The sequence below is a fragment of the Stegostoma tigrinum genome, chromosome 18 (genome assembly GCF_030684315.1).
Source record: "Stegostoma tigrinum isolate sSteTig4 chromosome 18, sSteTig4.hap1, whole genome shotgun sequence".
Lineage (NCBI taxonomy): Eukaryota > Metazoa > Chordata > Chondrichthyes > Orectolobiformes > Stegostomatidae > Stegostoma > Stegostoma tigrinum.
In genome coordinates this window covers 365,287-389,653 of record NC_081371.1, presented here as the reverse complement: position 1 = coordinate 389,653, position 24,367 = coordinate 365,287, and the positions used below count along the sequence as shown (strand labels likewise).

The following is a 24,367-nucleotide window of genomic DNA, read 5'->3' as shown; positions in this document are numbered from 1 at the left end:
GCTGGATGAACACAGCAGGCCCAGCAGCATCTCAGGAGCACAAAAGCTGACGTTTCGGGCCTAGACCCTTCATCAGGGGCTCTGATGAAGGGCCTAGGCCCGAAAGTCAGCTTTTGTGCTCCTGAGATGCTGCTGGGCCTGCTGTGTTCATCCAGCCTCACATTTTATTATCTTGGATTGTCCAGCATCTGCAGTTCCCATTATCAAAGAAGAAAGAATCTCTTGAGATTAGCCCAATGGCAGAAGAAATATGTTTCATACCACTAAAGAACCAGAGGGTAGCAAGTCAAAACAGGCTCAAGCAAATTTGACAAGTGATGCTACCATTCACTAGCAGTGCATTGAAGGACAGCCAGATGAAAAGTCCATCAAACTGGCCAAGAACACGTATTTTGAGCACTGATAGCAGTTCACAATCATAAATGATTTACTAGTGTATGACAGAAGACTAAAGATTCCAGCCTCCCGTTAGGAAGATTTCCTTTGTAGGAATTGCTCAGGCACCAATATGGCCTGGTGAACTAGTTGCAATCGCAAATTCAAATTTGATGTACAGATCATACAGTATAGAAGCGGCCCTTCAGCCCATTAAGTCTGTGTTGACATATATAATGTCAGTTTCTAGTACTTGGCTTGTAGCCTTGAATGTTACAACATTTCAAATGCTCATCCCAGTACTTTTTAAAAGTTGTGAGGTTTTCCAAATTTACTACCCTCCCAGGCAGTGCATTCCAGATTCCCACCTGGGGGAAACTTGTTTTTCCTCAAAGCCTCTCTGAACCTCCTGCCCTTTACCTTATGCCTCCTAGTCATTCAACTAACAGGAACAACTGCTTCCTACCTACCTTGTCCATGGCTCTTAGCCTTCTCTGCCGTAAAGAATACAACTAGAGCTGATCCAACCTCTTCTCATAGCTAAAATGTTCCATCTTAGAACCATCTCAGAATTCCTGGTGAATCGCCTCCAGTGCAATTACATCCATCCAATGGCACGGTGACACAGTGCTCCTGTCAGAAGACGAAATGACAAAAGTTCAAGGGGAATATTTCAATTCATCTTCTAAAGAAAAATTATTAAAACCAATGATAGAATTCAGTCAGTAGCGATCTTCAGGTAATCTAATTGAAGATGTGAGCCCATTGGATTCACTTGTAAGACAATCACAGAGGGCAAATTAAGATGCACAACCTAATCTACATTTAAATAAACAGCTTACATACTTCAACTCAGATCTATCAGAATGTCTGAATAAACACTGAGGGGAGACACCCAACAGATTCAGGACATAATCAAGTAGAAACTCATAGGTCCAGAAATCCAAAATACTACAAATGAGGAAACACTTGTTTTAACAGAGTAGCCAGCTGGCATATAAAAAATGTAAGATTAAAGGTCCATGAGATGATTTAGAAGAGTTCCTTTGTAAAAGAAATTCAGGTGATGTGGGGTTCTTCAGGTAAGGTAATTGTACGGTTAAAATTGTCTAGTATGAATGACAACCAAGAGATAAAAGGACTTCCAGTGCAGAGGCCTTACAGACATTGAAGGGTCAAGAAAAGAATCAATGTCAACAGGCCTTAAACCAAAGTCTTACTTTAGATTCTGAAGAGACCACAGTCTGATAGAATTACAAAGCCTTCAGACCACAGGAACCAGTAACATCAAAGACTTGAACGGAAATGAGGCATTCATAAATGTAATTATTTACGTGAATGCATAAATGTTAAATATGGGATAAAAACTGGCTGGGAGGGAGATGGGAAGATGATATTCTATAAGGTAATGTTTCTGTAAAGACATAACGTTGGCTCCTCCTGATCTGATGACTTCATAAATATTTGGGTAGGAAAGACAGAGCACTTTAGAATCTTGAAGGGGAAATACACTTATCCACAAGTCTTCTAATAGTTTTAGTAAGTTTACTGGTGACACAAAGATAAATGGAGGGACAAGTATGTTGAGGAGGTCAGGAGGTATCGTTGATAGCAAAGAAGGTTATCTAAAATTACAGGGGGATCTCGGTCAGATGGGGAAGTGGGCTGAGGATTAGCAAATGCGATTCAATACAGAGAAGCATGAGATGTTACACTTTGCAAAGTCAAACCAGGCTAGGAGTTGTACTCTAAATAGTAAGGTCCTGAAGAGTGTTGTGGAACAAAGAGACCTAGGAATACAAGTACATAGTTTGTTGAAAGCAGCTTCACAGCTGGACAGGGTGGTGAAAAAAGTATTTAGCATGCTGGCCTTCATCGGTCGAGGCATTGAGTATCAGAATTGGGATGGAATATTACAGTTGTATAAGTCATTGGTGAGGCCGCAATTGGTGTATTGTATGCAGTTTTGGTCACTGTTTTATAGGTAAAACATAGTTAAACTAGAAACTGCAAATATTTACGTGGAGGACTAGTAGGCCTGAGTTACAGGTAGATGTTGGCCAGGATAAGACTTTATTCCCTGAAATGTCGGAGAATGAGGGGTGACCTTATTGAGGTGTATAAAATCATGAGGGGCATAGATAGGATGAATGCGTACAGTCTTTTTCCCCAGGGATGGGAATTGAAAATTAGAGGGCATAGGTTTAAGATGAGAGGGGATAGATTTAAGAAGGGCCAAAGGAGCAACTTCTTCACGCAGAGAGTGGTGTGTATATGGAATGGGTTGCCAGAGAAAGTGATTGAAGCAGGTACAATTGCAACATTTAAACAACATTTGGATGGGTACATGGATGGAAAGGGTTTAAAGGGTATGGACCAAATGTGGGCATTGGATCTAGCTGAGTGGGCACCATGGTCAGCATGGGCTGGTTTCCGCACTGTATGACTCTATGACTCCATGATTTAGACATGCTTGATGAGTGGGCAAACGAGTACCAGAGGAAATACAATGTGGGGAAGGATTTAGTTAGGTTAGGAAAGTGGGCAGATGGAATACAAAGTGGAAAAGTGTGAGATTATGCATTTTGGTAGGAAGAATAGAGGTGTAGACTATTTTCTTAATGGGGACAAGACTTTTGAAATCTGAAGCAGAAAAAGACTTGGAATCCTGTTTCAGGATTCTTTAGTTCTGAGGAAGGGTCACTGGACCCAAAACATTAAGTCTTTTTTTCTTCACAGGTGCTGCCAGACCTGCTGAACTTTTCCAGCAATTTTGTTTTTGTTCTCTTAATTTAACAAGCAGGCTCAGTTGGTGCTTAGAAAAGTAAATGTGATGTTGGTATTTATTTGAAGATGGCTGGAATAGAGGAGCAGGGATGTACTGCTGAGGCTCTATAAGGCTCTGATTAGAACACATTTGGAATATTGTGAGCAGTTTTGGACCACATATCAAAGGAAGGATGTGTTGGTTTTGGAGGGGGAACAGAGGGGGTTTACAAGATTGATCCGTGGGATGAAGAGTCGTCATATCATGAGTAGTTGAGGACTCTGGGTCTGTTCTTGATGGAGATTAGAGGAAGAGGGAGGATCATATTGAAACTTCCAGGATACTGGGAGGCTTGAATAGAGTGAATGTGGAGAAGATGTTTCTACTAGTAGGAGAGACTAGCATCTGACAGCACAGCCTCAGAGTGATGGGACAAAACTTCAGAACAGAGATGAGGAGGAACTTCTTCTGCCATAGGGTGGTTAATTTGTGGAACATACTGCAGCAGAAAGCAATAGAAGCCACCCTTAAGTTACTTAAGACAGAGTGGGATAGGTTCTTGATTTGGAACAGGATTGATACTTATGGGGAGGAGGCAGGAGGCAGGAGAATGGGGTTGAGAAATGTGATTGAATATTGGAACGGACTCAATAGGTCAAATGGCCCAATTCTGTTGGAGATAATGGGAACTGTAGATGCTGGAGAATCTGAGATAACAAAGTGTGGAGCTGGATGAACACAGCAGGCCAAGCAGCATCTTAGGAGCACAAAAGGTGACGTTTCGGGCCTAGACCCTTCATCAGATGTGTTTATCCAGCTCTACACTTTGTTATCTCTGGCCCAATTCTGATCATATCTTATGATCATCCAGTAATAATGCTTAACTTGCTAAAACTGTAGGAACACAGCAGATCTGGCAATATCTGTGTAGAGGGAAACAGAGTTGAAGTCTGAATTTTCTGAAGAAGGGTCTAGGCCCGAAACGTCAGCCTTCCTGCTCCTCTGATGCTGCTTGGCCTGCTGTGTTCATCTAGATCTACACCTTGTTATCTTTGAAGTCTAGAATGACACTTTTCCAGAACTTGCTTCAGAATTAAGTTATTATTGCAACTTGATTACTATCATTCTATAAACTGTTGTCTATGCTTTGGATGCATTTACCAACTTCTATGTAAACTCATCTTATTTGGATACGATATTTGTGAGATGAGCAAACAGATCCGAGTTAACTTGCAATTCAATGCAATTTTACTCAAATCACATGTAAGACACAAAAGGGGCCCTATGGGTGAATATTATCTAAAATCTGCTCTTTCACAATAAAATTCCCAATTCTTACTTTACATACTTCACCAATTGCAACATTGAGTTTTGTTACAACCCTTCTCTAAACCACTGCTGGCTATCAGAGTAAGACCAGGTACTATCTGTGCAGTCCAATCAGTCGTAGAATCCCTACAGTGTGGGCATTTTAGCATGGCCAATTCACCTAACCTGCACATCTTTGGACTGTGGGAGGAAACCAGAACACCCGGAGGAAACCTGCACAGACATGGGGAGAATGTGCAAATTCCACACAGACAGTCACCTGTGGCTGGAATTGAACCTGGGTCCCTGGCACTGTGAGGCAGTAGCACTAACCACTGAACTACTGTGCTGTCCCAGTCAAACTTAGCCAGGCTGAGTAGAACAGAACCAGGCTCTGATGAACTTGGCAATGTTTGATCTCACATGTGGCTGTTTTCTCTCTCTCCAGGGGGTCAGAGCACCACTGCTGGGCCAAGTCGAGTCTTTGGTAAGGGAAAGGTCACCAGGTATCCTTTCTTCTCCCTCCCTGCTGCATTCTTCCAGGATGAGTTCTGGCCCTCAGCCAAATTGATCTTCCAGATCAAGGTCACAGTGTCCAAAGGGATTCCCGATGTCATGTATAGAAGATTCTGGGGCCACCTTCAACATCCATTCTCCAATGTCAAGGGCATGTCACCCTCTTCATTCAAGGTCATGGCAATAACCCAGGATGCCAGTGTGCCTGCAGTGAGTTCAATACACAAATCGGTCTCATTTTCCAAGGCAAGTCCAGGCTTGTCCTTGCCTGCCTTTGTCCTGTGTGGATGCTTTGTACTTGACCTGTCCTGAAAGTTCCATTGGGCTTGGCTGGTCAAATGTTGCCCATTTTAGTTTCGGACATAGCCGTTTAGGCCATGGGCTATCTGGCCACCAAACGAGATATTGTTAAAAACAGGAGCCTTTTTTTTGGCAAAACTTGCAGATGATTTTTCTTGACCATCTAGTCCTTCAAATCTAGCCAAGGAAGGAGGATGGTGTCAGCAAACTATCTGAACCACAAGCTATAAGTGGTTGACATTATGGCACATGGAACAAATACAACAGAAATAAATATAATGGCAGGACTGCATGGTTTTCATTCTAACATTTTAAAGGAAGTAGCAGAGCACATTCCAGATGTCCTGGCTGTAATTTTCCAAGCTTCTATTAGTTTTTGCAACATATCATTAATTAGAAGTTCATATCACTCTTCCACATAAATGTAGAAAGGGTAAACAGGAAAACATAGGCATTTAGCCTAAACATTGATGAGAAATTGCTAGAGTATTGAATTAAGACCACGCTAAGATACCTTCGGCAAGTTCAGCTGATCAGAAAGAGCCACTATAAATCTGTCAAAGGAAGATCATATTTAATGGATCTGAGTGAAGAAGCAACGGGTAAGTTCACTGCTTTAGAAAGGATGCAAGACTCCTTGAGATGGGGCAGAGGAGATTTAATGTAATGGTTCCAGAAATGAGGGATTTTGCTTATGAAGGTTAGATTCAAGAAGCTGAAGCTCTTCTGCTTGGACCAAAAGAAGACTCAGGGAAGATTTGTGATAATGGGAACTGCAGATGCTGGAGAAGGTTAACAGATTGCAACAGGACTGGATAATAGGGACAAAAAAAAACTGCACCACTGGCGGGGGTGATCCAGGAAAGTGGGAACTTCTACTTACTCAAGTTCTCTTGCATCCTATGACATCTGGTTGGTTAAGTGATTCAATAGGAAGTTGGTTGTTCTGCAATATCAGACAAATTGATGGTGACATTTCAGGAATAGTGGATGAAGACCGGAACCCTCAGGAGATTGAGTTAAGCATAAGTGCAACCTTTAAACCTATCCAATTACATTAAGCCGGCCCACTTGAATACCCTATCCTGTGTTCTCATCCGGTTTGCAGACCAGTCAGCATGGTTGTATGTGATTATACTGGTTTTTCAATGAAAGCCTGGTAAACTGAAGTTCCTCCCCCAGATGATCTTGTATATTCTCTCCAGTCACACCAACAAGGTCATTTGCCAATCCCACAAATGGAGATCGCTGAGATAACAAAGTGTAGAGCTGGATGAACACAGCAGGCCAAGTTGCATCAGAGGAGCAGGAAAGCTGATGTTTCAGGCCAAGACCCTTCTTCAGAAATGTTATCTCAGATTCTCCAGCAACGGCAGTTCCTACTATCAACGAAGACTGCTAGATGCTTTTTGGGAGGCAGTCATTATTGAGATCCGAGACCATAATTTTTTCAGGTTACAAGTTCTGCTCAGTCACTGTGCTGAGACAACACAATCTAGTATAAATATATCTGCATGGTGTATTCAGTCTCTATTTTTACCTGGATGTTTATTTGTCATGCAGATGTTATTATACTGAACAACAAGGCTGTCCTGTCCCTTGTGTTGATGTAATCAGGTTGTAAGACTGGTTTGTTGAGGATATTTCAGGCTCCTGGGTGTTGGGATCTTTATACTGGCAGCTCCTTTTTATGAATAAACCCGCTCAACAAGTTAGAGAAATTGTCTTACACAATCCAAAAAGGACTGAATTGTGAAGCAAATAAGAAGTAGTGCAATATTAGACACGACAGCAACACGTTAACGAACAGGTAAGCACTTTGCCCTGCAGTGAATTTTAGCCAATGTGAGGCCAGCTGTATTTTGTGTTGATGATGAAAATCTAAGAGAAGGCTAGAGTTAATTCTTGGGATAACAAGGTGTGGAGCTAGAAGAACACAGTAGGCCAGGCAGCATCAGAGGAACAGGAAAGCGATGATGCAGAGACTTGAAAGTATGGCCCTTCTGCTAATCCAAACAAAACTGTGGATATGCTACATGGACGACACTGTCATCATTTTTAAACGGACCAAACAACCCCTTCACCACGATAACAAGGGGTAGAGCTGGATGAACACAGCAGGCCAAGCAACATCTTAGGAGCACAAAAGGTGACGTTTCGGGCCTAGACCCTTCATCAGATGTGTTTATCCAGCTCTACACTTTGTTATCTCAGGCCCAATTCTGATCATATCTTATGATCATCCAGTAATAATGCTTAACTTGCTAAAACTGTAGGAACACAGCAGATCTGGCAATATCTGTGTAGACGGAAACAGAGTTGAAGTCTGAATTTTCTGAAGAAGGGTCTAAGCCCAAAATGTCAGCTTTCCTGCTCCTGAGATGCTGCTTGGCCTGCTGTGTTCATCCAGCTCCACACTTTGTTATCTCAGATTCTCCAGCATCTGCGGTTCCTATTATCTCTGATACAATTTTAACCCCTTCACTGGACTCAGATTCACCAGAGAAGAGGAGAACAAACAGCTCCCATTCCTGGACATCATGGTGGAATGCAGGACAAAGCGGGAATTCCTAAGGTACACAAGAAAGCCATGCACACTGATCAAGTACAGAATTTCAGCAGCAACCACCCTAACACACACAAAGTTGTGGGAGAACATTATTTAAATGCGCAACAACACGCTGCAGCTGCACAGAACTACGTCAAAAAGAAGAGTACCTCTTCCAAGTATTCAAGGACAATGGATAACCAAAAAATTAAGTAAGAAGATGTCTATCACACGCATGACACCAGGAAGATACTACACACCCCGACACACTCATCACACTACCTTACATCAGGAACACATCTGAACTGACCTCGAGACTCCTACGTCCACTGGGCATCACAGTAGCACACAAACCCACATCAGGGGTGACACGGTGGCTCAGTGGTTAGCGCTGCAGCCTCACAGCACCAGGGAGCCAGGTTCGATTCCAGCTTCTGGCGACTGTCTGTGCGGAGTTTGCACATTCTCCCCGTGTCTGCGTGGGTTTCCTCTGGGTGCTCTGGTTTCCTCCCACAGTCCAAAGATATGCAGGCTAGGTGGGTTGGCCATGCTAAATTGCTCAGAGTGTTCAGGGGTGTGTGGGTTATAGGGGGATGGGTCTGGGTGGGATGCTCCAACGGGCTGTGTGGACTTGTTGGGCCAAAGGGTCTGTTTCCACGCTGTAGGGAATCTAATCTAAAAAAAACCCTACGCCAACTGCTCACCTGGATCAAAGATCCACGACCCACTTTGGACAGGACCAAAGTCATATACAAGATTCCACGTGGAGACTGTGACAAACATCACTTTGGATAGACAGGGAGAAAATTAATCACAAGAGTACACAAACATCAATTGGCAAAAAAAAATGACCAATACTCTCTCATCTCCATCCACATGGACAAGGAGAAACATCAATTCGATTAAGGCAACATCAGGATTCTGAGCCAGGCAAAGCAGAGACAAGCGTGGGAATTCCTAGAAGCCTGGTACTGCATTACAAAAGCCATCAATAAACGTATAGAGCTAGACTCCATATATATTCGCCCGGAGGTGGAATTGAACTTGGGTTCCTGGTGCTGTGAGGCAGCAGTGCTAACCACTGGGCCACTGTACTGCCCTCATCTCATCTTCAGATTAAGTGCAAATTTCACCTTCTGCACTTAATATTTATTGAGTTCAACACCTTCAAATTGTGAAACAATTCCCATTTATTCCCCTTTGTTTAGCTTGTTCCAATCTGTATTCATGTCCTCTCTCCTCTTCCCCACCCTTTCAAGTCTGACAGTTAGTCACACCATTGTTCTGCATTCTCACATTCCTATCACTTAATTTGAACTATCAACGTCTTTTCTCCAGTGGCACCTGACAACCTACTGCCCCTCGCCAAATTATTGCATAAATGCAGTCTCCTCCACATATCACTTCAGCTCTGATGAAGAGCCATCTAGATGCGAAATGTTAGCTTGGTCTCTCTCCATGGATGCCGTCTGACCCACTGTGAACTCCAGCATTTGTTGTTTTCAGTGAATGAATGAATTACTTTGCATGCTGTGCATTACATTGGAGTTCTAGGACAATTATATAGGCATGTATAAAGCTTTGGTTAGGCATCAACCAGAATGTGTTCTGAATGGCCCCCTCATCTACTCAGATCCATGTTTCAGACAGAAGATTAGTTGACCAATACTGACTTTGAAGGCCTTTATGTATCACAAGAGGCTGAGGGGTGTCAGGCTTGTAACTCTAATCAAGTTGAAATGTCTTAATTTTATTTTTGAGATAACAAAAAGAATTAAACTTAATAAGACATAGACATTTGTACATAAGATGTAAAATCCCAAAATGAGATTTAAACCACAAATAATGTTGAAAAAAAACTTTATTTGGTACTCCAAAACTGAATATCAAAAGAAATACAGTATCTTTCAACAAGCCGAGGGAAACCCAAAGAATTACTTTTCACGCTAACTTAGCAAACAGAATTTGCACACAAACATTTGTGTAAACAGCAATAAGATGAATAATGAATTTTTCAATTGCTGGTGGTGTCAGTTTTTATTTCTAAATAATGAGGACTACTTATATTTGAGCAGTGTCACTGAATTTTTTGTATCCACCTGAACATAATGTTAGGATCCCGCTTTTCATTCTTGTGGACAACTTCAAAAATGCAATGTCAGCCAAGGCTCAAACAACAAACTTTCATCTGGGGGAGAGAAGTACCAACAGTTGAACCACAATGACACTGACTTTACATGGTCACAAGTACAGAGGCACCACTTTTTCCTCCTGCCACTTGAATATACTAATGTGTTGAATCAGTGCGACCAATCACAAAATCACATAATTCAGAGCACAGCAGTATTATGGGATAAGTAAAGAAGCATCGTTCAAGTCTATAGTTTGCAGCATGTACCAACCTTTATTCTCAAAACTGCTTCACTTGCCAAATGCATATTCAGCTCCCTCAAATTAATGAACACAATCACAAAGCTGCACCCAGTCTATTACATTCATTTCAACTGAAATCAATTAAATTCTGACAACACACTATTCTAAGGTAAACTGCACCTTCCATCATCATTAATACTGAAACAGCTTTCAATCAAATTGGCACCAGGGGTACAGTGTCACTTTCCAAGGTACCTTATTTGCACACATAAATGGAAATTTCCAGCATATACACTTTATCAGAAAATATCACCCTTTCCTTCGAAACATACCGAGATGGAGACATGATAGGCGCAGAGAGTAGTATTTCACTATGCACTAAGCTTCACAGCACTAGTTTTGAGGCCTTAAAAGCCTGTGCTCCTGTTCAAGTTGTGAGAAGAGAAAACTCCACTGCAGGCAACCCCCGCTTTATGCTGAGACTGACATGATATGGAAGGTTTGTGCACCAATCAATCAGCAAATTCTGCTGCAAACAGATGCTTTCCTAACAACTCAGTGGCTTTTTAAGTGATACTTTTTGTTAAATGTAAAATTGCCTTTCTTTTTTAGTGGATGAATGCATTTACTCCAGTGTGGTGTTAAGTCACACATTTTGAAGTGTAGCTCAGTTTCCAATCTGGGCTGAACTACTTCATCAGAATGGGAACATTTTAGGGACTGAACTAGATTCAGTGTTCTGGGACTGATAATGGTAACTGAAAGCATACTAACGGTAACAGGACCCTAGTGGAGTCCTGCTTCAATCCCATACACCAGCAAGACCCCACTCCATCCTCAAACCCAATGTCTGCCCCGCTCTATCCTCAAATCCAACAGCTGCCCCGCTCCATCTTCAAATCCAACGGCTGCCTGCTCCAACTCAACATGAACAGGACCCTGCTTGCACACCAGGAGTTTGCAGCCTTTGTACCACATTGTGTGGAAGTCAGCTGACTTGAGACTAATCATGTAACACCACCAAGCAAATTAAAGACATCTCAAATCAACAAACACAAAATCTTCACACCAAACATCAATCTTGAATGCTGCTGTAAATAAAAACAAAATATTACAAATGATGGAAATCAGAAATAAAAATACTTAGTACTGGAAAATCTCAACTGGCCTGTGCAGGGAGGGAGACAGAATTACCATTTTGCGTCCAGAACCTGCAGAATATCATATTGAACTTGAAGTGCAAACATTGATTTTGCTCTCTCTCCATAGATGCTGCCAGGCTTTTGTTTTATGTGGAGAGTTGTAGTTCAGGGAAAACTAAAGTATCTCCATTGAATGTCCTGGAAAATTGCTTTAACTCACAACAGTTATGGGAATGGACAAAAAAAAACAAGAAGAAATTAAGTGAAGTTTAACAAGCTTGACTAAACATTCGAACAATTGTAAGCAATCCTTGACTCATGTTTAAAGAACAAAGTGGGACATGACACGCACTTTTCTGTCTCGCTGCAACGCTGGCAGAAGCCATTGTATTATTTGGCTACAAATAAATCTTGTCCAACGGTGGATCACTTTACTGCTGCTGACACAGCCAGACCACACACTTAAACATTGTGGTGAACTCTCATTGTGATAATGTTAGCCAAATCGTAACTGATTTTCTAAGCCATAAATCTTTGCCTTCAGATTCTTAAGCTCTCCTTGGATATGCCTTGATTGGCTGACTGTTCGACGCACTTCATGAAGGATAGCAAGATCCTGGTCAGGCCCGATTCCAATTGTTACCTGCAGAGAGAAGGTAAAAATACCCATAAAATAAACTATAATTCAGCGGAAAAGAATGCTGAATCAAGGAGAGAGTGGATCAATCATCTGAATAAGAAATGAGAGGGGGTCAGGTCAACAAAATTGCAGAAGCTTGAAATTATAGGGAGAAAAAAAAAATCAGCATTTCTACTTCTCAAGTGACGCTAAAGTATGGTGTAATTAGCAAACATATACAAATAACCAATAATTGAGATAGCAGAAAATTTAATTCATTATTGGATGGTAACCAGATCTTGCGTTTTTCAAATCTACTGTGTTCTGCAGCTTTAGTTTCCCTTCACCTTGCAGTAAAGTTAACTTTTAGGTTTCGATTTTTGTTAAAATTTGAGCAGTAAATTAGAATCACATACCCTCTATAACAGGGACATCAATTCTAACTTGCTGCACTTTTTGTTGTAGTCTAAAACTACAACGGTGTGCTCCTTGGCATTCAATGACATTATCACTGAATCTCCTTTAATCAACATCTTGGGGATTACTATTGATGAGATACTGAACTGGGCTAGCTGAAATAAGATACTGTGGCTAAAGCGGAAGTCAGAAACTAGGAATCTTGCATTGAGTAACTCACCTCTTGTCTCCATCGTCTTCAAAGCACAAGCCAGAAGAGTGATGGAATACTCCCCGCTGGCCTGGACAAGCATAGCTGCAACAACACTCAGTAAGCTTGACGCTATCCATGCGAAAACGATCCGTTTGATTAGCATCATTCACTACCTACAACATTGACTGAATAAAGCACTGATGCATAAAGCACATTGGAAGTTCACCAAGGCTGCTGAGACAGCATCTCCCAAATCCATGACCTGTGCCATCGAGAAGGACAATGGCAACAAATACATGAGGACATTATCAGCTACAAGTTCTTCTTTGGCAACTCATCATCCAAACTTGGAGACAGATTGTTGTTTCCTCATTGTCACGAGGTCAAGATTCTGGACCTCTCTCCCTACATCATTGAGTGCACCTGCATCAAGAAGACAGTAGTGGTTCAAGATGGCAACTCACCACATTCTCAATGACAACTAGGGCTGGGCAATACATGCCAACTAAGACGCCTGCCTGAATGAAATAAACAAAAACATTTATGGGAACAGCCCTGGTCTACTTTACCTACATTCATCATAATCTTGAACGCCTCTTAAATCTCCCCTCAATTCCCTTTGCTCCAAGGAGAAAGACCCTAACTTCTCCAATCTACCCTACAGCTAAAGTCCCTTATCACTGGAAACATTCTAGTAAATCTTCTCTGTATTCTCTCAAGGGCTCTTGCATCCTTCCTAAAATATTAGAATTGGCCTAAACAAAGCTCTATAAAAAATTAACACAATTTTCCTTTCGTATTAAACACCTCTATTTATGAAGCTCAAAATTCTCTAAGTTTTGCTAACTACTTTCTCAATACATCATGCCACCTTCAAATATTTATGCATATTGACTTGCAGGTAGTCTGTCCCTGCATGTGTTACCTTAACTCTCCTGGAACTGCTAAAAGCCATCATTTCAGACTTGTCTCCATTAAAATCCATCTTCCATTTGTCTGTTCACACACCTTCACTACTTGCAATGGCATCATTGGCAAATTTTGAAATTTTAGTCTTTAGTCCAAGTCTTTCATAGATGTTGAAAAATGCAGCAGTCCCAGCACTGACACTCATGGAACTCCATCATCTATCCTCCCCAGCAGAAGGTCTAGTACTGGAACGAGGTTTGTCCTTGCTTTGGACGTGGCTTCCAGGTCTTCCAACTTTCCAGCATGGAGGTCAAGTCGCGGCATGGAGGTCTCATTTCAGCATTATGGAGTGGTTTCAGTCTAGTTTTCAGTGTATGCTGAACCCAGGAGTCATTAATTGAACTGTGTTGAACTTTTGCTTTCACTTTCTTATTTAGGACATCTGACATTTATTTAGGTGCCATGGTATGGCGACTCAGAATACTTTTCACTTTTTTTTTGGAAAGAACAAAGAACAAAGAAACCTACAGCACAGGAACAGGCCCTACGGTCCTCCAAGCCTGCGCCGACCAAGATCCTCTGTCTAACCTGTCATCTATTTGCTAACGGTCTGTGTCCATTTGCTCCCTGCCCATTCATGTACCTGTCCAAATATATCTTACAGGACACTAACGTGTCTGCATCTACCACCTCCGCTGGCAACGCATTCCAGGCACCCACCACCTTCTGTGTAAAGAACTTTCCACGCATGTCTCCCTTAAACTTTCCTCCTCTCACTATGAACTCATGACCCCTTGTAATTGAGTCCCACACTCTGGGAAAAAGCTTTTTGCTATCCACCCTGTCTATACCCCTTATGATTTTTGCAGACCTCAATCAGGTACCCCCTCAATCTCCGTCTTTCTAATGAAAATAATCCTAATCTACTCAACCTCTCTTCATAGCTAGCACCCTCCATACCAGGCAACATCCTGGTGAACCTCCTCTGCACCCTCTCCAAAGCATCCACATCCTTTTGGAAATGTGGCGACCAGAACTGTACACAATATAACTGTCCAATATAACTGCAACATGACCTGCCAACTCTTGTACTCAATACTCTGCCCAATGAAGGAAAGCATGCCATATGCCTTTTTGACCACCCTATTGACCTGCGTTGTCACCTTCAGGAACAATGGACCTAAACACCCAGATCTCTCTGTTCATCAATTTTCCCTAGGACTTTTCCATTTACTGTACAGTTCGCCCTTGAATTTGATCTTCCAAAATGCATCACCTCGCATTTGCCCGGATTGAACTCCATCTGCCATTTATCTGCCACACTCTCCAGTCTATCTATATTCTGCTATAATCTCTGACAGTCCCCTTCACTATCAGCTACTCCACCAATCTTAGCGTCATCAGCAAACTTGCTGATCAGACCACCTACACCTTCCTCCAGATCATTTACATATATCACAAACAACAGTGGTCCCAGCACAGATCCCTGTGGAACACCACTGGTCACAGGTCTCCAATTTGAGAAGCTCCCTTCCACTACTACTCTCTGTCTCCTGTTGCCTAGCCAATTTTTATCCATCTAGCTAGCACACCCTGGACCCCATGTGACTTCATTTTTTCCATCAGTCTGCCATGGGGAACCTTATCAAACGCCTTACTGAAGTCCATGTGTATGACATCTACAGCCTTTCCGTCAATCAACTTTTTCATGTCCTCAAAGAGTTCTATTAAGTTGGTAAGACGTGACCATCCATGCACAAAACCACGTTGCCTATCACTGACAAGCTCATTTTCTTCCAAATGGGAATAGATCCTATCCCTCAGTATCTTCTCCAGTAGCGTCCCTACTATTGACGTCAGGCTCATCGGTCGATAATTACCTGGATTATCCTTGCTGCCCTTCTTAAACAAGGGACAACATTAGCAAGTCTCCAGTCCTCTGGGACCTCACCTGTGTCTAAGGATGCTGCAAAGATATCTGATATGGCCCCGGCTATTTCCTCTCTCGCTTCCCTCAAAAACCTGGGATAGATCCCATCCGGACCTGGGGGCTTGTCCACCTTAATGTCTTTTAGGATACCTAACACTTCCTCCTTCCTTATGTCAACTTGACCTAGAGTAAGCAAACATCTATCCCTAACCTTAAGATCCGTCATGTCTCTCTCCTTGGTGAATACCGATGCAAAGTACTCATTAAGAATGTCACCCATTTTCTCTGAATCAGCGAATAACTTTCCTTCCTTGTCCGTAAGTGGGCCAATCCTTTCTCTAGTTATCCTTGCTCTTTATATATGAATAAAATAGAAATAACAATAAGATGCTATTCTATTCTCTATCAAGAAATAGCAAGAAGAAGTATCCCAGAAACTGGACGCTGCAAAGACTACGGGTCATGACAATATTCGGCAGTAGTAGTGAAGATGTGTGTTCCAGAACTTGCCACTCACCTAGACAAGCTCTTCCAGTACAGCTATAGTACTGGCAGCTTTCTGACAATACAGAAAATTGCCAAGCTATGAGGTGTACAGAAAAGGAAGGACAAAAGCAACCCTTCCAACGACTGCCTACTCTTGATTGTCAGTAAAATGACGTAAGGTGTCGTCATCATCATCAGCAATAATAAACTCAGTGACACCCAGTTTGGACTCTGCCAAGGCCACTCTGCTTCTAATCACAGGGATTTAAACATGGACAAAAGAGCTGAACTCCACAGATGAGGTGAGAGTGACTGCCCTTGACATCAAGGCTGCATTCAACTGAGTGTGACATCAAGGAGTCCAAGCAAAACTGTGTTTCAATGGATATCAAGGGGTAAACACTCCAATGTTTGGAGTCATATTTCGCACATTGAAACATGGTTGTGATGGCTCAAGGTCAGCCATCTCAGCTCCAGGGCATCTCTGCAGGCGTTACTCAGGGTAGTATCCTGGACCCAACCAAATTCAACTGCTTCATCAATGACATTTCCTTCATCATAAAGTCAGAGGTGGGGATGTTCACTTATGATTGTACAATGTTAGCATAATTTGCAACCCCTCCAATGCTGAAGCACTGCATGTTCAAGTGCAACAGGATCTGGTCAATATCCAGACTTGGGTTGACAAGTGGCAAGTAACAGCCATGCCACACAAATGGCAGGCAATGACCATCACCAATAGGAGACAATCTAACCACCGACCCTTGACATTCAATGGTGTTACCATTACTGAATCCCTGCTACCAAAATCCTGGAGGTTACCATTGACCAGAAACTCAATTAGACTCAGCAAATGATCACATTGGCTTCTACAGCAGGTCAGAGGCTAGGAAAACTGCAGCAAGTAGCTCATACCTAAGCCTGTCCGTCATTTACAAGGCACAAGTCAGGAGTGTGATGGAATATTCTCCACTTGCCTGAACGGTTGCAGTTCTAAAAGCACTCAAGAAGCTCGATACTATCCAGGACCATCAACCATGGAGGATTCAAATCCAGATTTCTAGAACTTTATCTTAGTTTCTGGATTAATAGTCTACCAATAATCCACTAGGCCATCACCTTAGAACATAGAACATAGAACATAGAACAGTACAGCACAGAACAGGCCCTTCAGCCCACAATGTTGTGCCGACCATTGATCCTCATGGATGCACCCTCAAATTTCTGTGACCATATGCATGTCCAGCAGTCTCTTAAATGACCCCAATGACCTTGCTTCCACAACTGCTGCTGGCAACGCATTCCATGCTCTCACAACTCTCTGCGTAAAGAACCTGCCTCTGACATCCCCTCTATACTTTCCACCAACCAGCTTAAAACTATGACCCCTCGTGCTAGCCATTTCTGCCCTGGGAAATAGTCTCTGGCTATCGACTCTATCTATGCCTCTCATTATCTTGTATACCTCAATTAGGTCCCCTCTCCTCCTCCTTTTCTCCAATGAAAAGAGACCGAGCTCAGTCAACCTCTCTTCATAAGATAAGCCCTCCAGTCCAGGCAGCATCCTGGTAAACCTCCTCTGAACCCTCTCCAAAGCATCCACATCTTTCCTATAATAGGGCGCCCAGAACTGGACGCAGTATTCCAAGTGCGGTCTAACCAAAGTTTTATAGAGCTGCAACAAGATCTCACGACTCTTAAACTCAATCCCCCTGTTAATGAAAGCCAAAACACCATATGCTTTCTTAACAACCCTGTCCACTTGGGTGGCCATTTTAAGGGATCTATGTATCTGCACACCAAGATCCCTCTGTTCCTCCACGCTGCCAAGAATCCTATCCTTCCCATAACATGGTGTAGAAGAAAAAGCATACAAAGCTGGAATTACATTGGTCATGACAAACACAAAGAACAGTAAAGGATCACAAAACATTGCTCTCTCTGCCCCACTGTATCCTACCTTCACCCAGTACTCCACCAATACACACACACACACACACACACCCATTCTGTCTTGCTGACAGAATGCTTCCTGAATCTTGCATCTTGCCTTTCACCAGTCCCTAAGCTGAATGCTATTTGACTTGTGGTTTATCTCAGCACTTGAAATGTCTTTTCCAAAAATGTCAATTTGTGATTGAATGGGTAAATGCACGGAGTATTGTTCAAAAGGAGTGAAATTGGTAGTGACTTCAGAGCAGGTCATGGTCAAGTTATGTCCTGAGGCAAAACAGAAATATATAATGTAATTCTGATGATTATTAAATGCTTCAGCTCACCTTGAACAGCTGTCTCTCCACGTCCTTCAGCCGTTGTCGCAGCAGTTTGATGTCATTTTTAAAGCCTTCCACTTCCATCCCTCGTCGCTTCTCTAGGGCCTCATATCGTTGTGTCATTAGTTGAAGACGCTTCACTGTTTTATCAGAACGCTCCTAAAATCAAAGCAATACACTTTCAGAAGGAAGTTCAGACCCTCGCATACTAAGCCAGAAAAACTGGAAATGGCAGAATTTTTTGATTCCTTCCTTCTCTGTGCAATGGAAGGCTAAACCAACCACAGTTAGGCCTCCCTAGATATGTTATAATAGGAATACAGAATATAAACTATTTTAATATGACATAGGTGTAATAAAGTGAATAGTGTGGACAATATTGCTCGAAAGAGAGAAAGTGTTGTGCATTTAGAGGGAAGGAATATGCAAAGAAGTTGACAAGATCCAGGACATGCCTAAGCATGCAAATCTTTTAGAGCAATACCAGACTTATAGACAGTAAATATTTCCACAACCGACAGATCAGATCGAACAGATTACAGGGCTTGAGCTATAGGGAGAGGCTGAATGAAGTCAATGAGTAATACAACATGGGAAACAGGTCCTTCAGCCTAAACTGATCCATGCTGACCACGATGCGCACTTTTGGTCCATATTTCTCTCAACCCATCTCATCCATGAACCTATCCAAATGTATTTTAAATGTTGCTATTGTACCTGCCTCAACCACTTTGTCTGGCAGAGCCTGAGATCAGTGGTAGGCAAGTTATTGGAGAGGATACTGAGAGACAGGATCAAACAACATTTGGATAGTCAGCATCTGCACGAAGAAGTTTCCCCTCAGGTCCTTCTTACATCTATCCACTCTCACCTTAAACCAATGACCTCTAGTTTTCAATTTCCCGTCCCTAGGGAAAAGACTATATGCATTCATCCTATCTATACCCCTCACAATTTTATACACCTCAATAAGGTCACCCATCATTCTCCTACCCTCCAAGGAATAAAGTCCTATACTGACCACCCTCTGCCGATAACTCAGGCCTCCTGGTCCTGTCAACATCATCTTAGCACACTTTCCCGTTTAACTATGCTTTTCCTATAACAGGGTGACCAAGCTGTACACAATACTCCCAAGTGCAGCCTCACCAACAACTTAAACAACTGTAACACAATGTCCCAATTCCTATACTCAACCCCTCAACCGAGGAAGGTCAGCGTGCTCAATGCCTTCTTCACCACCCTGTTAATTTGAGATGCCGCTTTCAATGAACTACATACTTCTAATCCTATCTCCCTCTGTTTCACAACACTCCTCAGGAACTTAACATTTACTGTATAAGTCCTACCTTGGTTTGACTTTCCAAAGTGCAACACCTCACACTTACCTGTATTGAATTGCATTTGACAATTCTCAGCTCACTTCCCCATCTGATCAAGAACCCTCTGTAATTTTTAATAACCTTCTTCGATATCAACCATAATTCCTAATTTTGTATCATCCGCAAATTTACTAATCATGCCTTGTACATTCACATCCAGATCATTTATATAAAAAACAAATAACAAAGGTCCCAGCACCAAACAATACACAATACTCCCAAGTGAAGCCTCACTGACATGTGACATACCACTAGTGACAGGCCTCCAGTCTGAGGAACAGCCTTTAACCAACACCCTGTGCTCCCTACCCTCGTGCCAATTTTGAAGCCAATTCATTAGCTCTCCTTGGAACTTATGCAAGCTAATTTTCTTAACTAGTCTGCCTGTACAAGACCTTGACAAAAGCCTTACTAAAGTCCATATAGACAACATCCAACGCCCTACCCTCACCAATCCTCTTGGTTAACTCTTTGAAAAACTCTAAAAGATTTGTCAAACATGACTTGCTGCACACAAATTCATGCTGATTATCCAAATGTTGGTTGATCTGGTCCCTCAGTATCCTCTCCAGTAACTTGCCTACCACTGATCTCAGGCTCACTGGCCTGTAGTTTCCTGGCTTGTCTTTGCTACCTTTCTTAAACAATGGAATAACATTAGCCAATTCTAGTCTTCTAGAATTTCACCTGTGGCTAAAGATGAAGCAGAAATCTCTGCAAGGGCCTTTGCAATTTATTCCCTAACTTCCCACAACATTAGAGGATGGATTTAATCAAGCCCAGAGATTTATCTACCATAACATGCTTTAGGCTGCAAACACCTCCTCCCTGTTTTTGTGTAAAAATTCCCATTCGTTTCTGTTATTTACTTAGCATCCATGATTCTCTCCTCACACCTTGACACTAGGGTCTCTCTGACCTGCTGTACAGTTGTGATGACTGCAGCAATTTCTCCCAGAATTCTGCTGAGATGACTCTTAGCCGTCCTCTGATTCGCTAAACAAAGACTTGAAACCAGGACCCTCAGATTAACCACCTCTACCCAGTGAGCTATCTAAGCGTAATAGGTTGGGACTTTTATTCCTGGGGCTTCAGACGTTTATAGAGGTTTATAATGTCATGAAGGACATGGATAAGATGAACAGCCAACGTCTTTTTTCCCCAGGGCGGGGAGTCCAAACTGAACAGCATAAGCTTAGGGTGAGATTTAAAATGGACCCAAGGGGTACCTTTTTCACGCAGAAGGTGGTAAGTGTATGGAATGAGCTGCCAGAGTTGATGATGGAGGCGGGTATAATTATAACATTTAAAAGGCATCAGGATGGGTTCAAGACTATGAAGGGTTTCAAGGGATATGGACTAAATGATGGCAAATGGGACTAGATCAATTTCAGATATCTGGTCAGTGCAGGCAAGTTGGACTGCAAGGTCTGTTTCTGTGCCATATAACACTGACTCAATCGTTAACGGTGGTAGACAATTAAACAACTCACTGGAGGAGGTGGTTTCACAAATATGTCCATCATTAATGATGGTTGAGACTCAAACATTTGCAACCATCTTCAGCCAGAACTGCCAAGTAGATGATCTATCTCAGCCTCCTCCAGAGGCTCTTAAGTAACACAGGATTCTGGAGCACATTCACATTTTATTGGCACTTGCAGTTTTGATCAAAAGGGCTTGTATCAGCTGTGACCCCTGATCTGTCACTTACTTGGCCTTATTTTGGTCCACTTTTACATTTAACTTAAGCAGATCTGAATTCTATGGTTCACTTAAGTTCAAAGTGCAACTTTTAAATTCATTGACCAGAAGCAATGACAGTCACTTCACAGGGGGTGATTTAGCAATTCTGAAATAAAAAATGGTCTTCAAAAAAATTTATTTTGTCAATATCAACACCCAAGTTCACTTTGTCCCAAATTGGACTTGACCATCTGAAAGAAGTTGTTCATAGCTATTAATGTTGAACAAAATATGCTGGTTTAGCATTGATGTCCAACTCTTCAGAAACAAACGTCAAACCATGGGAAAGGATGCATAAAGGATCCGCAAGAATAGTTTTTGGGGATGAAAGACTTCAGTTATGTGGATAGATTGGAGAAGTTGGGGCCATTTTCCTTTAAGAAGGGAAGGCTGAGTGGATGTTTGATGGAGGTGCTCAAAGTCATGAGTGTTATAGGCAGAGTGGGCAGAGAGAAACTGTTCACATTGGCAGAATTATGAGCCAGAATACATTATTTCACACTCTGGATGTGAGTTTGCTCGCTGAGCTGGAAGGTTAGTTTTCAGACGTTTCGTCACCATTCTAGGTAACATCATCAGTGAGCCTCCGACGAAGCGCTGGTGTTATGTCCCGCTTTCTATTTATCTGGTTAGGTTTCCTTGGGTTGGTGATGTCATTTCCTGTTCTTTTTCTCAGGGAATGGTAGATTGGCTCCAAGTCAATGTGTTTGTTGATGGAGTTCCGGTTGGAATGCCATGCTTCTAGGAATTCTCGTGCATGTCTCTGTTTGGCTTGTCCTAGGATGGATGTGTTGTCCCAATCAAAGTGGTGTCCTTCCTCATCTGTATGTAAGGATACGAGTGATAGTGGGTCATGTCGTTTTGTGGCTAGTTGATGTTCATGTATCCTGGTGGCTAGCTTCCTGCCAGTTTGTCCAATGTAGTGTTTGTCACAGTTCTTGCAAGGTATTTTGTAGATAACGTTTGTTTTATTTGTTGTCTGTATAGGGTCTTCTAAGTTCATTAGCTGCTGTTTATCCCTATTTCCTTTCTTGACCAGAAGAACAACATTAGCTACTTGCCAGCCCTCTGGGACCACTCCAGTTGCTAGCAAGGATAAAACGATCGTGGTTAAGACCACAATAATCTCCACTCTTGCTTTCTCAATAGCTTGAGGTAGATACCATCAGGTCCTGGGAATTTATCCACTTGCATGCTCTTCAAGGCACCCAATATCATTTCTTTCTTGACCTCAAAATGCCCTGGCATATTAACATACCCTACACTAACTTTACTATCCTCTATATTCTTTTCCTTGGTGAATACCAAAGCAAAGTACTCATTTAGGATCTCACCTGAAGTCTCTGTCTCGAAGGACAAATTCCCTCCTTTGTCCTTGAGTGGTCCTACCCTCCTCCTAGTTATCTTCTTGCTTTTAATTTATGTATAAAATGCCTTGGGAGCCTATTTGCCAAGGACATTTCATGCTTCCTAATTTCTTACTTGAGTTCTTTCCTGTTTTCTTTATATTGTCCGCAGTTCCTAATCAATTTTAGCTTCTTAAACCCTGCATTTGCTTCTCTCTTCCTTTTGACTAAATTCACACTCTCCCTTGTTATCCAAGTGTCCCTTACCTTGCCATCCTTGCCCTTCCTCCTTAGTGGAACATGCCAGTCCTGAACTGTAATTAGTAGGTCTTTAAACAACTCCCACATGTCAAGTGCGGACTTGCTTCATAACAGCTGCTCCTAATTAACTCTGCCTAGCTCCTGCCTAATATTATTGTAATTTGTCCACCACAATTTAATACCTTGCCATAAGGTTGAGACTTACTCATAGCTGTCTTAGATGCTGGAAGGCTTATAGCATAATCCCATCAGAGTGATTGCACCTTTCTTATTTTTGAGCTCTATCCATATTGCCTCAGTGAATGAGTCTTCCACTACATCCTGAGTGCAGCTGTGACATTCTCCCTGTTTTGTAATGCAACTCCTCCACCTCTTTTACCTCCCTCTCTATCTTGTCTACAATACTGAAACCCTGGAATGTTGAGCAGCCTGTCTTGTCCCTTCTCAACCAGGTCTCTACAATGGCCACAACACCATAGTCCCATGCACCAATCCTTGCTCCTCTGCCTTATCCCAAATACTCCTTGTATTGAAATAAACACAACTGAGCCCATCAGACCCATTGTATTCACTTACTTTTCCCTGCTTGTCCTTTCCTTCAGACTTACCGGTCATAAAATTTACCTTCCCCTCAGTCCCTGTATTCGCTAACCCAATGGACTGGTTTCCAGCCCCCTGCAACTCTGATTTGAACTATCTCAAGTTGCATTAGCTAGCCTCCCTGTGAGGATATTGTTTTCCCTTCAATTTAAGTACAACCTGTCCCTTCTGTACAGGTCACCCCTATCCCAGAAGAGGTCCCAATGATGCAAGAACCTCAAACTCTGTCTCCTGCACTAGCTCCTTAGGCACAGATTAATTTGTCCTATTTTCCGATTTCTACAGTTGCTAGCATATGTAAATCCAGAGATTACAACCTTTGAGGTCTTGCTTTTTGATTTACTGCCTAACTCCCTGAATTCTTGGTACAAGACCTCATTCTTCACTTTGCCTATATCATTGGTACCAACATTTACCACAACCTTGAACTCATCACCTTCCCCTTTTAGGATGTCATGCAGCTGTTCAGTGACACCAGAGTGGCAACACACCTCCTGGAGTCACATCTTTGGCCGCAGAAATGCCTGTCCACTCCCCTGACTAAAGAATCTCCTACCACTATTGCTTTTCTTTTCCTCTTCCTCCCTCTATGCAGTTAATCCACTTGTGGCACCAGAATCATGGCTCTGACTGCACTCTTCAGAAACACCAGTACCCTCACTAGCATACAAAATGGAAAGTTATAGGTTAGTGAGTGGAACCCCAGGGAAGTCCTGCACAACGCCTGTTCTCTCTGGTCTGTCTGACGGTCACCCATTCCCTTCTTTCCTCCAGTCCCTTGAGCTGCAGTGTGACTATCTCTAAACATGTCAGATTAGTGTGAGTGTGACAGCCCTTGAAATCATGGTCAAATTTGACTGAATGCAGCATCACAGA

General features: G+C 42.3%; 1 protein-coding gene and 1 long non-coding RNA gene across 4 annotated transcripts in view; one reads left to right on the top strand and one right to left on the bottom strand.

The window, feature by feature from the left end:
- The first annotated feature begins 6,972 nt into the window (after window positions 1-6,972).
- On the top strand, window positions 6,973-13,004 carry LOC125461144 (uncharacterized). The gene is made up of 3 exons (XR_007249412.2): window positions 6,973-7,076; window positions 11,874-11,985; window positions 12,610-13,004. It is a non-coding gene; the product is annotated as an uncharacterized LOC125461144 (long non-coding RNA).
- ccdc77 (coiled-coil domain containing 77) overlaps window positions 9,658-24,367 on the bottom strand; it is a 97,140-nt gene continuing 82,430 nt past the window's right edge. For all 3 annotated transcript variants that reach the window (XM_048549594.2, XM_048549595.2, XM_059652255.1), the window contains 2 exons: window positions 18,163-18,315; window positions 9,658-11,972 (listed from right to left, as the gene is read on the bottom strand). In XM_048549594.2, coding sequence (XP_048405551.1) covers window positions 11,826-11,972; window positions 18,163-18,315 — 300 coding nt within the window. In that variant the 3' untranslated portion in view covers window positions 9,658-11,825. The remainder of the gene's footprint in view (window positions 11,973-18,162; window positions 18,316-24,367) is intronic.